Raw genomic sequence first — 17085 nt, 5'->3', positions numbered from 1 at the left:
GTCATGGAACATCAAACATGCTTCATGTCCTTAAGTCTCAAATTGGTTTCCTATGTAAGTGGTTTATAGTCACAGATTCTAAGGAATTACTGTAGACACAGAACAAATACAGTAAGAAATGGAAGGATAACCTGGTTCCTACAGGCTGAAGACAAACACACACACAGAAAAGTATCTTCTTGCATATATATATACACACATACAGCTCAACGTAACTTTTTATAGAAAAAAGTGAATTTTAAATTGACACACTGTGCACAGCAGTACGTACAAATGCATCACTTAACCATATGGCCAGAACTTAGGACTCCTTAGAATTCTTTCAAAGTCTTAACTGTGATATCATACATTTTCAGATACGCAAGTTTTAAAATGTCGTATTTTCCTCTTTCAGTAGATACCATTCTTTCACTTAGTAGATTTAAAAAACACTAACAGGACTTAAAAGAAAAAAGTAAAAGCCTTGGTTTAGACCCATTCTACCATTCCAAACTCTCAACATGTTTGAACACATTGAAAGGGCATAAGTGGGATGCCACCAGTCATGACCAAGTCCAGCAGCACATAACAAGAGCATCCAGGAATTATTTTCTCTAGGTTTCTAAGTGGAACACAAATATGCCTTCTAATGCAATCCTGCTAAAGAAAATAAAATCAGTCTGGAACTGTAAAGACTGGTTATCTCCCCATGCATATTCTTATGTCTCCACTAGGTAACTATGATCAGACTGGTGTAGCCCCTTGTTCAAGTCAGCATTTAGATGAACAAAAAGGGAATTTCACCACAGAGGTTGATCTAGATGACAAACACCATTGTATTTAGAAGATGGGTAAAATATACATATCCTGTTGCTTCTGTAGGGTGAAGAAGGTCTGTGATATTAAGAAGGAAATTGAAGTCCCTCCTTTGAATCTTTGAATCTAAGGACAGAAGTTGCTCTCTTTGCTATGGTTTTTAGTTATCCATAAAAATCATATACACGGGCAGTAAAAGCACTACTTTTATTGCCTGACCACTACAGGGAAAAATAAAAGCTGTAGGACAAAGAGGTGGAGAATGGTCTTCACAAATGCTGAGTGTCTCCTGCCACTTTTAGTTTGGCTTTTGTCCAAGTCTCAGCCCACAAGGAAACTTCCTTTTCTGACTAAGTAGGAATCTTTCTAAATTTCCCTGATTTCAAAAGCAAGCTACAGGCAGCATTAAACTTGAAGTTCTTTCTGACTTTGCAATTATACAAAAATTCATGATGGGAACAGAGAACACAAGACAGGCCTATTCCCAAAACCTGAAGATGAAAGTCATATCTGTGGAATTTCCTGGCCTATCCCAGAAAACATCTTCCAACAGCCACCTCTGTTCTGGCATCTGTCAAGGCCTTGACAAAAATTCCTCATCAAAGAAGAGCAAGTACTGTAGTTTCAAGTGAAATAACAAAGCATACAAGAAGCCTAGCTTGTACAAAAGGAGGAAGAAGGGAAGAAGGTTAAATTTGAAACACAAAAACCCTGGCTACCAGCTGACCGAATGACAGAAGCCATTTCTTCCATTTAGCCAAAACAATGGCAAGCACACTACAAAAATAAAGGTACCCATTCTTTGCCAGTGTTGTTTATTATTGATACTATTTCTTCCATGCTTTTAATAGAGCTTGAACGTCACATGGCCTTTTGATTTACTTCCTCCCCGACCACTACAGAATCACTGTTTTCAGAACTGCACTGGGAATAGATTTCTTAATGAACTTCTGCCCCTCCTGGAGCTCTCCAGCAGAGATAAAGGGAGAAATACTCTCCCTTTCCAACAGAAACATTTTAACAATATTAAGACACATTAAAACAGGCATTTAAGTAGTCTCTCTAGATATCACCCTTTTTGGACTACTTGATAGCAAATCTTTCATTTTTCAACAATTACTGCTTCAGCTCCCTCTCATAACCAGTAAGTCAAATATTTTGATTAAGGTATCAAAACTGGATACAAACCATCCGTTTTATATATCTATAGCAACGAGACTGACATATAAAGACACATACGTTTCCCCTACCTCCACAGACTGAAAACTTTCATTGTATACACTTGCTTAGCCTTCTTCTGTTGCAAATAAAATCACACTTTCAAATTCTAAGCAAAATATTTCTAAATACATTTTTTTCAAAAGCAAAAGGAAGCCTTAAAGAAAAAAGGTCAGCTTACCTGCAATACAAATTTCTGATCTATGTATTTTTTGGCAATGCTGGGCTGAAATTCTTGGCTTTCCAAAAATCGTATGAAAAACTCATATACAAGCTGAAGAAGAATAGAAAAGAAAAAATCAATGGTTTAGTTTATGACTTGATTACTCTTTATATTTTAAAGTCTTTCTCTAAATTCTTTTGCTAGAAGATAAAACACTTATTTTTCCACAGAACAAAAGATTAAAAAAAAAAGAAAAAGATTTTTCTCCTTTATCAAATTGTTATCTTAAGAGTTACAATTAATTATATGAGCTTTTAAAAGTTAGTTTTGCTTATTAAAGTCCAGTCAAAGACATTTCATCACCAAGAACAGGCATTGCCATTTTGTAATGCTTGTTACCATCTTGTAAAGCTTCCGAGAGTAATTGGAAAGCACACTTAAACTGCCCTCTGAATGGCTAAGTCACATCAAATACAGACATTACAATTCTGAAAGGGCTGGTGAAACAGTTGGAAATATGTAAATTAAATTAGAAACTGCTTAGAGTAGCTTTCTACTACAACGTGAAACACAGAAGGAGAATACAAACCAGTATTTATTCAGAAGTTCCTAACTTACTGTTAATATTAGCCTCAGGGCTGGAGAAAACCTGCTTACTTTCAAGCAAATCCATCTCTGCCTAAACTATTCAGTGGGACAGTAACAGACTTCTAATACAGCAGAGAAAAAGAGTATGAAAACCAGGCAAAAAGGAAGTGAAGTGAAACAGAGACTGCTGTGGCCTTTCTGTTGAACCTTTTCAAGAAGAGCAGCTATTTAAAACCTTTTCCTTTCTGACTTCAGTGAGTATGAATATTGATACCGAAAGGAGAAAGGAAGCTAAAAATTACATTTTAAAATAATTTTGAACTTTTTCATGCTAACATCAATATGGTGAAATACTGCTGCTGCTTTACGTCAGTGTTCTCTGACTTCTAAAAGGATAGAAAATCAAAAAGGGGGAGAGAGGTTTAGAAATATGATATGGAAAAAGTGACAGCTTACATAACTAATATTAAATCATCAGGAAATCAATTCCATCAACTCCTGACAAATACTTTGGTGCATTTCTTTCTTCCTGACAACGGTAAATCATCCACCAGCTAAGAAATGCCATCATTTCCATGTAAATAATGACTTCTAAAACTACAGCACTAGTGTCAACGAACATAAGATAGCAGATACATATGCCTGTGCTGTTTCCAGTAAGGCAGAGCCGTTCAGAGCTGCCTTGAAGCTTTTAAGATTCCTTTTTTTCTTTTTTTAATATGAGAGATAAAACCTACATTTCAACAAATTCTGAATTTGTAGCACAAAAGAGTGACACAAACTGCTCACAGACAAGGAATGAGCATGCAACTGTCCAGTAAAATCCTTATTTCAAGCTGAGATCAATTGTGCTCCTTTACTCACAGAAACTTCCAGATTCCACAAACTGTTACTTCTCAGGCAAACTTCTTCTAAATTTACTAATGGTGTAAGTCATTGTTCTGACTAACACAGACAGGATCTGCATCTGTATTTTCTATAAAGAATTTTACTGCATTAGCATCGGTGATGCTTTCTCCAAAATTATTTTATGGTCTTTGTTCAAAATACCATGTGTTGACATTCAAGGTACAGAGGAAGGGATGATACACAACAATGAGCGTGCATCCTAGTACAAACACCTGAAATCAACCCTTGACCAGGAAGGAAGGAAGACTCAGATAAGGATGCAGCTTCTCATTCATATTTCTGATCACCTACCAACACCTGTGTACTTTCGTTTGAAAATTAACTACCCTCTGTAAAGCAAAACTGTGAGAAGTATCAACCCCACAATGTTCTTGCAGAAATTGCTGAAAGACACTTGCGCAACGGAGTGGTTTGGAAAGCAGAATAATTTTTAAATCAGTGAAGGAAAACAAGAATATGAGTGGCACCATCAATACAATTGTGAAAGAAAGCTTCAAAATTTTGCAAATTTCGAAGTACTCTTCCATCTTTGTAGGTACTATATTAGAGCCATGAACAATATTAATACATGTGTCTCATATACTAGTTCAGATTCACAGGTTAAAAAGCAGCTGAGAAAATTATTAGATATATTAAGCAGTGATACGCATTTCTGAGACAAATGATGAAAAACCTGTAAATGTGGCCACGATGCCTCCAAGGTGGGCTCATCTTCTTCTGGATCAAATTCATTGCTGTCACTAGGTGGGAGAGTTCTGAATATATTGCAAGATACCTGGAAAGTGAAAAGAAAGAATTATGAGATCTGTTTTTCAAATAGGTACTAGATCTCAGACTCTGTATGTCTATACTTACTCTCTTCCGTCACATAAGCAGTGTTTCTTTTGCCTGCTATCTGACAAAGCTCTTCAGCAACAGCACAGGTCTAAGAAACCTGACAGTTTACAAACCTGCCACATGCCTCGCCTTTCCCTTCTCTAGATGTTTTTGTTTCTTCTTTCCACTACTATACTGGCATTACCCAGTCTGCCACCATTTCTGTCCACCATTTTCCAGATGAGTCAACCAACAAGTAATTCCCAACCCTACTAGGCATCAATGAGCTGAGAGCCACAACTGTTTAGGAGTTGCAGGAAATGCCATCAACACACATTTACAAGTGTTTTCATACAACACTTATTTTCTGTTACACAGGGAAAACATTGATGATATCTGATTAAGGTCTCATCCATCAGCACTTGTTAAAAATTGCGAGTGCTATTTACACATTATACGCCTGGACACCTCGTGCCAAGTACAGAAATCGGCATTAAATAAAAGCAACAAACAGTATTTGCTCAACAGCTAGCCTACATTTTATTTCATGGTTGTTTCACTTTGCCTAATCTTATTTAGAGGAATTTTGCTGAGATTGCTTGGCTTTGTGAGGTCCATGCTACCAGCAAAGACTGAACAAGAGTGCTTTCCTGGGTTAATCATAGTGCTGAATGGAGTGTACAGTTTATTATGCAGCAAATCTGATGAACTGCAGACATAGTGTAGAGCCTTTTCTGCACTTTGAAGGTGATGTTGTGTCTTCTTTGCACTCTGCTACTGCATTTGACCCATTTCTAAGCTGTTAATCAAACAGCTGGGAAAAGCAGCATGTTATCTCCTAATCCTGTCTGTACATGACCCCTTCAATGGAGTTCAGACAAACTAAGCTATTTAAGAAACAAAGCTAGTATATTCTGCAACATCCTTATTTATTTTTCCAGCCTTTTACTCCTGTAAAAGTTTAGAAGTTAGTCTGTAAGGCATATTTTCAATGTTGGCAACTTAATAAGAAAGGACACGTTAAAGCGAAGAGTTTAAATACAGTTCAAACACTGAAAAAAACGGATTGAAATAGAAAGAGTAAAGCTTTGCAAGAAAATATCTGCAAGAAAATCAGAACAGAATCAGGTACTGCATAAACAGAAAGATGAAACAACAGAAAACTGTAGGAAAGCACATGTGCTGCATACCAGTGAGGAATATTCACTGAGCACAAGGGAAAGATAAAAGAAAAGTACGGCAAACCAGTGAGCACAGGAAAAAGAAAACAAAACAAAAACCAAAACCAAACCCAAACCCAATGCAAACAAAAAAGGGGTCATACAGAGTTTCTGCTTGGAGTTTTCCTTTCTTGCCACAAGAGGGTGTATTTCACTACAGTTACAGTAAAACACACTTTTACAGAAGCCTTCACTGTACATGTAAATCTCATGTTTTCAAGTCACGTGGCTTTCAACCTTAACAGATAGAGCACTTACTATAGTCTATGCTGATACTGAATTCTGCTTGCCCTGTGTGCATACCTACCAAGCGATTACTAATATTTATTAGGAGATACTCTTCTCCCTTCTCCATCTTCTTCCCCCGACTTAATTCACTTCTCTCAAGAGCCCCTCATGAAAAGACTTTCATGAGGAGGTGAAATAACCATTCAGGAATACACACATTCCTGAGCTCCTCCTTCTACTATCTCTGATTTAAAAAAAAACAATAACAGGGAGAGGAGGAAAGTTACCAGAATTAGCATGACAGAGTTGTTCTTGTGTTAAGAGCACACATCAAAAGAGGGTAGATGGCTCAAAGGATTCCCAAGTGAAAAAGGGAAAAGGTACCTATTGGTGCTTTGGATCTGAACATCTGGGATTCTGCAATACTTACTGAAGCATTTTTGGTTAATGCTTCACATGAAAAAATCCCGGCCTTCCCAGGATTTGGACCAAAATAGGAAACTAGCAAAACCAAACGCATTCCATAGCTTCCCCCCCCCCCCCCCCTTAACCCATCCCAACCCCCCCCCCCCCCCCCCACCTTTAAACTATTTGGAACAAGAACGAAATCTTCCTGCAAATTTAACCATACGTAAATTATTGAAACTTGTACCAACAGATCAGAGAAAAGATAAGTATTCATCAGCTGTTGTGTTTAGAAACTTGAACAGATACTGAATTACGGCACAAGCAAATCCTGCAAGAAACAGTGTCTACTTTCAGAATGAAAAGCTAAACTAAGACAAATTCCTGTAAGATTTATATTAAGTCAAACCAAGCCTCAAGCAGCTAGTGCCAGGGCCTAAATAGCATGACAGACGTATGAAGGGTTCAGCAACAACTAGTTAAGTGCCAGCACTGACACCTGAGTCTTGAGCTTGTAACAAAACCAGTATTTCTGGAGAGTGCCTATTAAAAAGAGGCCAGTCTCAAGGCAACTCTAAAGCAGTTTTTTTGCATAAGAAAATTAACATGCAAGAGTAAATGAACAAGGTAAAATATGGTCCTAGTGTACAGTTTGCTCTCTTTCATTTTCTTTTTTGCATTAGGAGAAAAGATAAGCTATATGAAACCAAAATGCAGATATTCTCCCGAGAAGAACAGACAGAAGAGATTATCTTTAAGTGATTTCCCCAGGTTATCATAATTTTAAAAGATAATGTGTGTCATTACTGTTACATTAATCACCACAACACAGCATGATAGCTCATTTACATACAGTGTCAATTTCTAGCATGCTTATCTGAATCAGTAGCCTCTGGGTGGCTAATGTTATATGCCTCTAAGGGAGAAGCGAAGGCAACAAGTTCTTCCATGCATGAACTGCCCAGCTGTACATTAGAGACTTTGACAGCTACCACACAAAGATGGGAATACACTACATCAAATCCAAAAGAATAATTTTTTCTCAGATGGGCATAAGGTAGCTATTTAGTATTTATCACTGGGCCCATGCAGCATGCCAAAATTCCTTCAGCTGGATAGCTGAATCATTTCTCTTCTGACCTCTGTTGGATCATCAAGCCAAAGGACATCCCTGCCAGCCGGCATATACAGTCCCTGATGATTCCTCTCCCATAGCCAACACAAACGACTACTGATCATACTGATTTCTGTCTTCCACTTGTTAGGAACATCTCCAAGCCTGGATGCTATTTTTGTCAAGCAAACCAGAACTCTAATGTTGTAGAAAGTTGTATGATGACAGACCTCCTCTTATATCCTCCATTACTGTCCCTTTCAGAAGCAACACATCAAACTGGGTGTAGAAAAGTACATCACTGCTCCCCTGCTATGCAGAATTTAAACACGCAAGTGTCAGAAACCAATTTAACAGATCAGTAATATCTACCAATTGGAACTGAATCTGAAATTTCCAAGATCAAGTCAGAAATGCCAAAATGATAGATTTTTAAATTTGAGATGCCAGAAACCTCTATGCTCCATGTCAATGTGTTACACACAGTTCTGACCAGAAGAAAAACAAAACCAAGTTCTTTGCTGTGAGGGTGGTGAGACACTGGCACAGGTTGCCCAGAGAAGTTGTGGCTGCCCCATCCCTGGCAGTATTCAAGGCGAGGCTGGATAGGGCTTTGGGCAACCTGGTCTAGTGGAACGTCTCCCTGCTCGGGGCTGGAACAAGATGAGATTTAAGGTCCCTTCCAACCCAAACCATTCTTAAAAACCTTTCCAGGCAATCACATTGACTTATGTCTACTTATTAAAAACAAACAACAAGATAGCGAAGGCTGCTCTGATACTCCCACAAAGAATGAGCAGCAAATTCTAAATAGATCTGATGACTGTACCTGGCAATGCAGAACTGTGAATATACAGTTAAAAGTAATAAGCTTCAGGAAAGCTTTGATTTTATCACATTTATATTTGTAATACCTTTTAGAGAAGAAAATACTAAAAAGCGTAAGTCTGAAAGTAGGAATAAATATTTTGAGAAGTCCATTCTCTGTCCCTCACCAGAGTGCTATAAAAATGGTGATGCTGTAACAGAAACAATTCACAAATTTAATTTCAGCTCAGCACTCCTACTCTGTGCTGTTTGAAACATAGATTTTTATCAGTAGTAGTTTTCCTGAATGGAACCTGAAAACAAACATGTATGCAAGGAAGCTTAATATATTAGCTACAAAAAACCCAGGATAAGTGAATGCCTATTAGCTCACAGGATATACCTCTTCTTCTATTATCAATATGTGGAACCATCCAAATAAACCCTGTGTACATATGAAATTGAAACTGAGTATCTCTGCACATGCAACGTTTGAACTACTGTGCATATTAACAACACACAGTAACAATAACATGTCATTAAGCCATAACGTGAAGCCATGCTGTGAGACAACAATGGCCCATGGAACAGGCACTAAACTTGTCCTTCTTAAATGTATTTCTGCACATGGTTTTTTAATATTATTTAATATTGTTTACGGATTTATGTATTTTAGAGCCTGAAGTGACTACTGCAGTCACTCAGCTATAATGTCTCCATATAACCTGTTGAATTGTTAGAAGCTTGACTAAAGTACATCTTACACAAAGTAACATTTAGTTTTATCTTAAAAGATTATAAATGATTCCACCAACTCGCTTCTCCTAAAGTTTTACTACTAATCTAACGACAGCCCTGCTTCAAAGTTGAATCTGCCTGATTCCCTGTTGGTTCTTGTTAAACCACCAGATCTATTTTACATCTGTGTATATCTATTTTACATCTGTGTATATCTATTTACATATGTAGTATGTATCTATTTATATGTAGGTATTTTTATATAGCCATGACACTTCTTGACCTCTGTGCTGCTAAATGCAGAGCTAGAGCTTCTGAACCCTGGCAGTTGTTAGTTTCCTTGTTTGTTTATAATCCTGTGATTACTCTTGCTTCCTTCCTTTGAGCTCCCATCTGTGCACAGCAAATATACTGGGGTAGGTATAAAACGCCAGACCTTCTCCCTCTTTTTTTTCCTGCATGTTGCCATTCTAATTTATCAACATTCATTTCTTTGAACAGTGACTGTACCAGTAACTCACATTAAGATACTCATGATAGTAAACCACAATGCTCAGGTCCTTTTCTGCACCACTGCTTGCCTGAATAATCTTTCAAGGCTTAATATTCTGTACCTTCTTTTTGCCCAGCAGCATCGCTTCTGACTTGGCTGCAGTAACTACGTTGGACTGCAAAGACAGTCAACAATCCAGATCACAGGGTGGGGGGAAAACAGTCCTTCTCATCTTTTCCTGACCTTTAAGTCTTACAAAGATTTAATCAATAACCTGCAAGAATTTAGCTCTAGATCAGGGCTCCTAAACTTGTCAGCTTACCATCACCTACTTCCATGGTGGTAGCAGCTTCCATCCATACAGATGAGCAAGTAGCAAAATTGAGATCCTTAGAGTTCTGTTGGCCGATGAGTGCAACAGGAGCAAGTTTGTAGAACAAGATTTCTGGTGGTCAGCTGCAATGTCCACAATATGAATGTTTGGAGAGAGGAGTTTTTCTAGTGATCTCTTGCACTGAAGCCTATGAGCAAGTCGGAAAGCATTACACTCCTGGAATAGACATTTTGCCCAAAATGAACTGAATTTTCAAACCCTAAGACTTCTCTGTCACAAACATCCAAGTGGAGTGAGAACAAACGGGAGATCCACTTCAAGAGCCCACTCAGGATCCGACCAGCACAGACCCATCCCCAGGCAGCACTCCTGGAAACTGCTGGAAACTGGAGCTCTGAAATCCCACTCTGTGTCACCTAAACCTGAACCATAACAGGGTATCCTAAAGGTACAATCCTGTTCCTCACTACCTCCACATAACTATGGTTTGAGATGATCCAAGGAACACTTATTTATTTAATGTGTCCCCAACTAATTCTATACAATACAATCTAAAAATTCACAGCACAAACTCAAGTATCTTGGACAAATTAAAGCACAGCACCAGCAGAAAGAGCCCCTCAACTCTAGAGCAGGCATCAGATGAAGTGAAAGCCTACCAGTATCTGAACCTGAACTCTAGACAGCATGACAAAACTCATACTGTCTCAGAGTCCAAACTGAAGAACAAAACAGAACAAATTCAAACTCCAAGAAAACAATCCCCCAGAAGATTCATATTGTGCTTATCTACAGACACAATGCTTGAAAGGTATTTTAGAAGATGACACAGCCAAAATGCAGGTGGGGATGTGCACTCCTTAAAAAAACAAACAAACAAACAAAACCCAAAAAACCAGCTGCACTCAATACAAGTACTTCTCGGAAAAATAAATAAGAAACTGTTATTCCAGCTTATTTCTTTGTTTTAGACCTAGTAACTGTACTATTATGCAGATAAAGTCTGACAAATGAAAGGCCTATATAACCAGCAGGAGGAATAATGGATACGGGTAAATGTAATTACATACTGTCGGGAAAAATTATTAGGGACAACTAGTGCAAGAGAAGCTGCCTCCAGCTGATTTTTTGAGAGGAGTACAGAACATCAGAGTCTCTTATTTTAATAAGCATTGTGGGTTTTGTACAAACTAGGTGTATAAAGAATGTGAAAAATAAAATGCATCTAACACGGATTTGCAAATAATGCATAAAAGAAACCAAAGTTAGATTCTTTTCCTGCTCCTATAGAATTGATAACCCTCACATTAAAGAAAAAAGAACAGAAATAAAATATAATGTGATGTTTATCTTTTCCCCCCCCCTAATTTCCATAGCATGCTTGCTCCATCATGGCTGCATCTACATGACAATTTTTAATCCAAGTCCATTTTGGGGGCCAAAGAACATTGCATCTTCCTTTCAGCATTTCAGATGGTTTCAAAACAATCCATTCAACTTCTACTGATCAGAGGTTAAAATTAATTCCTAACGTTTTACAGAATTCCTAATGGTGTATAAAATTCATATTAGAAAAGAAATTTTATTTGTAAATCCTTGTAAGACTGTAACTTGAAATGACATTCACTATTACATTTTTAAATCTAATACAAGAACCAACAGGAACATATGCACATGGTTTTTGCTAGATTAAAAAGGTAACACTGAGTATAGGTACACTTGCACAAAAATCTCTATCCAAGAACATTTTAACAGAGAAAACCCTATACAGGATGACCAGTTAGCAAGCAGGGTGTCATACTTAGCCAGAAACTATAGCTAAAGCTGTTGAAAATTTAAAAATTCATAATTCCTATGAAGCTGAACAGCCAGAATACTTCCAAAAACTAGGCTCCTTAAGACATGGGGTTTTTACCATGTTAACAAGACAGTCTTCATGTTTAACAGGTCTGTCACAAAAACTCCTGATCAGATTCTGCCCTCACTTCTGTTGAGAAGAAAAAAAAAATAAATAAATGAATGAAAGTATGGATTTGATATTTATCTGGGTACTCATTTAACCAAGTTTCTTTTGCTGTGTACTTCAACACAGCTTCTAAGCCACAAGATGTCTAATATAATGCTTCACTTTGGCTAGAGATTAGTCTTATTTAACTTGATGTGTCATTACAGAAAAAATAAAGACAACAACAGGAAGCCAAAGGCATTTCTGCATTTAAAAGAGAGAACAACACAGCACTATTCCATTCTAAAAGGTGTATCTCAAAAATATTTTATTAGCCATCTCATATGGGCTGGCAACCATCCATGGCTGCTGCATAAACAGCATGGTAAACATCAGGGGTCAGGTTTACAACTTCTGAAGCAGCAATAGGAGAGCTGAAATGCTGCTCACCAACAAAGAGCTTCATCCAGACTTCTCAGTTTAACAGCTTGTCAATTTTTCCCATCCAATTTTTAAATTGAAAGAGATCAGCTTCCTCAATCTATGTTTTAATACCCAGGAAACAAAAAGCTCTACTACATACACCCTTTAGGATATCACAGATAATAACAAACATTTAATTCATTCAACTACCATTGCTTAATCCACCAGCAATATCAGCATCATTAGTTTAGCCTCCACATTTTGCTCAGACAGGAACACATTTTAGATTAAGCATCCAATTATTGGCTCATAAAGCCACATTACTGGCATTTCCTTCTTAGCAGAGTGTGGTTTAATTGGCAAGGGCCTTTTTTCCTATGACTAGCCTAATTCTAAAGAATGTCATATGCCCTTCTGAACAACACATCAAACTGCAGGGGAAGCACACTGAGCAACACCCTCCTGAATAAATCTGTCTAGCTTATGGCCATTAACACAAATCCCAACTGCTCTTCCCATCAACTGATATTGATGACAGTGACGAGGACACTACAAGCTTGCTTTGGTGGCCATTAGTAAATTCAATTTCATTCTCTTTTTAAAAATAACCAATAATATGTCAAACACTTGTGTATGTATCAAGCTAAAGAGAGTGGTTTAAAGAAGCACAGGTTGACAAATAGCCAAATGATTTCACATTTAGCTATATACAGCATCATATTATATGCTCAAGAGAACAAGACAAAAATATGTGATATTACAATTAGGGATTAAGGTTTTAATGCCACGAATTTAGGATAACTGGCAGTAAAAATATTGAGGAGCTGTTATGCTGGCTACCACAAATGACTTTTTCAGGCCTTTATAACACAACACCATTACATTTTAGAAGTAATAAAAAGTCTCAGAGTTTCTGAAGAACTTTACAGGCAACCTTTCTCTATTCTAGCATCTATAAAGCCAAACTCCTTTTGGGTCATGAACAGAGAACACCAATACACACATATCTTATAAAACTTTAAAACAAAAAAGGCTTTTCCACAGATACTACTTTCTTTGACATTTTAGATAATTAAGATAGGAAAACACTTTTTAGCCATTAATACTTCTTTATAAATGCTATTAGCTTTTAAAATACCAGCTTCGGACTGGCACACCTTTTCTTATGGTCTTAAATGATAACAAAACTCACAAAATAGCTTATTTCTTTTTTCCCCTGTTTACAGCACTTCTCTTCACCTCCAAAAGGTGAAACCCAAAGGATCAAGCAGGAAATATTAATGCCTGGATTGAAAAACACAAAATGTAACAGGGAGGAGACCTTCCAAGGGGACAAAGAACACTTTGATCAGTTTTAAGATACTGGGTTTTCAATCACAACACTCCTGTGACAATTGTGGCAGGCAGTCCATGGGGACACTCATTTGCTCAGGACATAGATACTGCTGTGTTCTTCACTATCATGACAGATCTGAGATTGTCAGTGTGACAGCTCCTTTGTGAACACAGTTGGAGACCCAGATGAAAATCCGCAAAAGCAGATAAAGGCAGCAGTTGCACTCATGAAGTCAACTGTGTGCAGCTGAGTCTCTCTTAGTATACGATTACAAGCACAGTTCCTCTTGAAACAAGAACATGCACTTCCTGAAAAAATAAGTTACACCAAACATCATGCTTCAGAACAAAGTGACTAATGCTGTCTCTTCACTAGGCAATATGCACTGAAAACTTCTTTCATACAATATTAGAAGTCCTACCTTTCCCTCTAGGGCCTGTATAACTGAAGTCAATGTGATGGGGAAGTCTTGCTTTTATAAGCAAAGACCAGGAAGAAAAATAGCATTTTTACCTGTTAAATACAAAATACCTGCAACCAACAAAAGCCCTGATGATGTGGTTCAACAGAAACACTTCATTAGCATTCGTTGGGATGATAGACAGAAATCATTCATGTGTTTGCCATGGATTACACTCTCACAAATTCAATTCCAGACCATAGCATCCTGCCCACATGGAATACAACCACCAAAGGTTTTTCCAAGCACACATGCACCAAGAACACTGCTGGCTGCAACAGGCACAATTACGGGACTCCAACTTTCCAATAGCTTCATCAACACACAGGTGTCTGTTGCAGGCTGGAGTTTTTTACAAAACTTAAATATTGGGACTTTCTCGGGAAGTTCTTTAGGGTAAAAAGCATGTCGACTTCCCTAATTATTTAGGTATCTTTTTATTTGGGGAAAAAGAACCCCTCAAAACAAAATAAAACAAAAAAACCCAGGTTTGGGCAGTCAGGTGCCACAGAGTAGCCAGATACAGGACTTGAGAATACTCTCAATCCTCCCCTGCTTAGGTACTCTGGCACTGAAAAGAAAACATAGCTTGAGCTCAGCACTGGAGTCCAAATGCAAGGCAGAAGCAAGAAATATGAAGGGCATGACACAGTGAAAGGATCAGGGGAGTACTGGAGAAAATATTCCATCAAAAATGAGCTAAGCTGAAACTGGAACTCCTGAAGCTCCATTAGCAAGTATTTGTAAAATCCACTTGAAAAATTCACACGGTATCTTTACTTCCAGTGACTCCTCCATACTGCAGTTACAAACTATATTTAAAGAAAATTACTTAGAACCATGCTTTTCAAACTATTTAGGCAATGTGTCACTTCCTTAAGATAAAAGCTGTTTTATGAATGAACATAAGTGACTGCAAAGACAGTTGGACTCACAGCAAAGAGATGTTGTGTCTCTTCCACAGTTCAAATTCATATTGCTTTATAGGTTATGATTTATGATTCAAACTGAACTTGATAAGCAGTTACAGATCAAATTCTTCCTTCTTGGGACCCAACAGACAACACTAACTTGCAGCATCTTTATTCTACAAATATTGCTGCAGTAAACAACTATAACCAAAGTCAATATGAGAATACAACCTCAATAACAGAAATGCTAAAATAAATACCAAATTTTCCCAGGAGGTCAGTTTGGAGGAGTCTTCTACACACAGAAAAAATACCTGATTTTATTGAAGTTACCTGTGCACCAGTGTCCTGTCTATACAAAGGGTATGATATACTTTGTTCATCACAAGGGGTACAAGTAAGATTAAGCTAACATTTGCAAACCCTTTACATGCTACAGGGCAGCACCAGTGGAAGAACTGAGCAAAGTAGTAGTAATTCTGTATTCAGACTGGTATTTGAATGATGCATTAGACCACATGCTGCATAAAATAGCACAACAGACTGAAAGCAGTTCATTCAGAAGATTGGTCCAGTATAGAAGGGAGAAAGGGAGGGTGAGGCAGAAGGGGAAGAATCTGATCACATAATTACAGGCTTTCTGACAATGCACGCACACAAAAGCAGCCATATCAAAATTTTTCTATACACTCTTAACACTGTTTTATTTTTCTTCATTATTAACTGCGTGATGGTTCTGTCACTATTTACAGCTATTTTTAAGAATTTCAGACAAGCAACACAGCATGTGTCCATATATCAGAAAAGAAATAAGGAGCATCTATAATGCAATGTAAAATCTATTCGTTTTCCTTCTTACAGCACATAGCCAGTGGATTCCATGATCGCACACTACCATTAGGAAACCAGCATCACCAGATTTATGTTTAACTAACTGCCTTCTCATTTAGATAACAAGACATAAGGGTTCTGTATGGTAGCATAGAATAAACATTATGAAAGTAGTGACTGATTTTGCCAATCGCAATAAACGTTCTTCACCATATAGCCAGTATCTGCTACTGTTTCCATTTTTACATTGAAAACACTATTATTTTACAATCTATATATACAAGGTACGGCTTATTGCCATGTAATCTTGCTCACTCTAATGGCAGCTACGATGAATCCATATAATACAACCAAGAAATTTCCACGCTGACCATATACAACATTTTTAACATGTATTCTTTAAAAATCATTACCTGTGTATACTTTAGGCTATCTCCACCTAAAGTACGCTCTCAAGACCTTGGATAAATTTCAAAGACATTACATTATTTATACTGGGATGAGGGAGAGGGTGGTTAGATAGGGAAAACATGAGGAACTCTGATTATACAGCTGCCATCTTTCTCCATCAAGAAACAATCCAGGTTTCCTTTCATGCATTTGTGACACTGTAATAACCATCATCTACTTGACTTTAATTAAGAATATATAAAAATTAATATTTTTGTCTTTGGAGAATTATCCCCAAGTGATGTCTACTAGAAAAAACAAACCAAAGGCCTCATTTAATCCACCTACTCCAGTGTTCAATTTCGCCCACAATGCGTAACTGGAATTGCAAGTGGATTTAAAGAGACCATGAGAAAGAAGGAACTCACCATTCTAACTACTTCAGGGTAAGTCTGCTCTGTCAAACAGCCTCTGCTTATTGTAATGTAGTCCACCAGTTCATTAAGAGTGGAGCGCTTGTATTCTTTCATTTTAAGGTCTGAAAGCGTGTCCATGAAGTCAAAAATGACACAGCACTGTTGAAGTTTCTTTAGGAACAGTTCAGGCTGCTCTGAAGATGGAACGTCTATGAAACAAGAAAGGAAATCTTTGTGAGTCTGGCATCTTATTATACAAAACAGGATTTCTTTCTGAAGATCAATTTCAAAGGAAAGCAGCATTCATACAATTTTTGTAAAACAGAGCTCAGATTAACAAACCCCGTATAGGAACTGTATTACTATTGTGTGTTTCAGACCTCGAACAACATGCTGTAGAAGTAATTTAATCATCACCTGCTATTAAGAAAATAAAGTTCACCAAAAAAATGCAGGCTGAAGTGGCAAATGCACACACAACAGCATTCAAGACATAATTCTGTGATACACCACTGCTTTCATTGGAGGCTGACATTCACCATCAG

At 37.5% G+C, this 17085-nt stretch overlaps 1 protein-coding gene across 1 annotated transcript in view; it reads right to left on the bottom strand.

The window, feature by feature from the left end:
• The window catches only part of PPP2R5E (protein phosphatase 2, regulatory subunit B', epsilon isoform), a 30426-nt gene extending 13676 nt beyond the window's left edge, over nt 1-16750 (bottom strand). Inside the window, exons 1-3 of the mRNA XM_010011552.1 lie at nt 16553-16750; nt 4347-4448; nt 2195-2287 (exon numbers count right to left, since the gene is read on the bottom strand). Coding sequence (XP_010009854.1) covers nt 2195-2287; nt 4347-4448; nt 16553-16678 — 321 coding nt within the window. The 5' untranslated portion in view covers nt 16679-16750. The remainder of the gene's footprint in view (nt 1-2194; nt 2288-4346; nt 4449-16552) is intronic.
• Between the last annotated feature and the right edge of the window lie 335 nt (nt 16751-17085).

Source organism: Nestor notabilis, unplaced genomic scaffold (genome assembly GCF_000696875.1).
Source record: "Nestor notabilis isolate BGI_N333 unplaced genomic scaffold, ASM69687v1 scaffold5963, whole genome shotgun sequence".
Taxonomy (NCBI): Eukaryota; Metazoa; Chordata; class Aves; order Psittaciformes; family Psittacidae; genus Nestor; species Nestor notabilis.
This window is presented reverse-complemented; position numbering and strand designations above follow the sequence as displayed.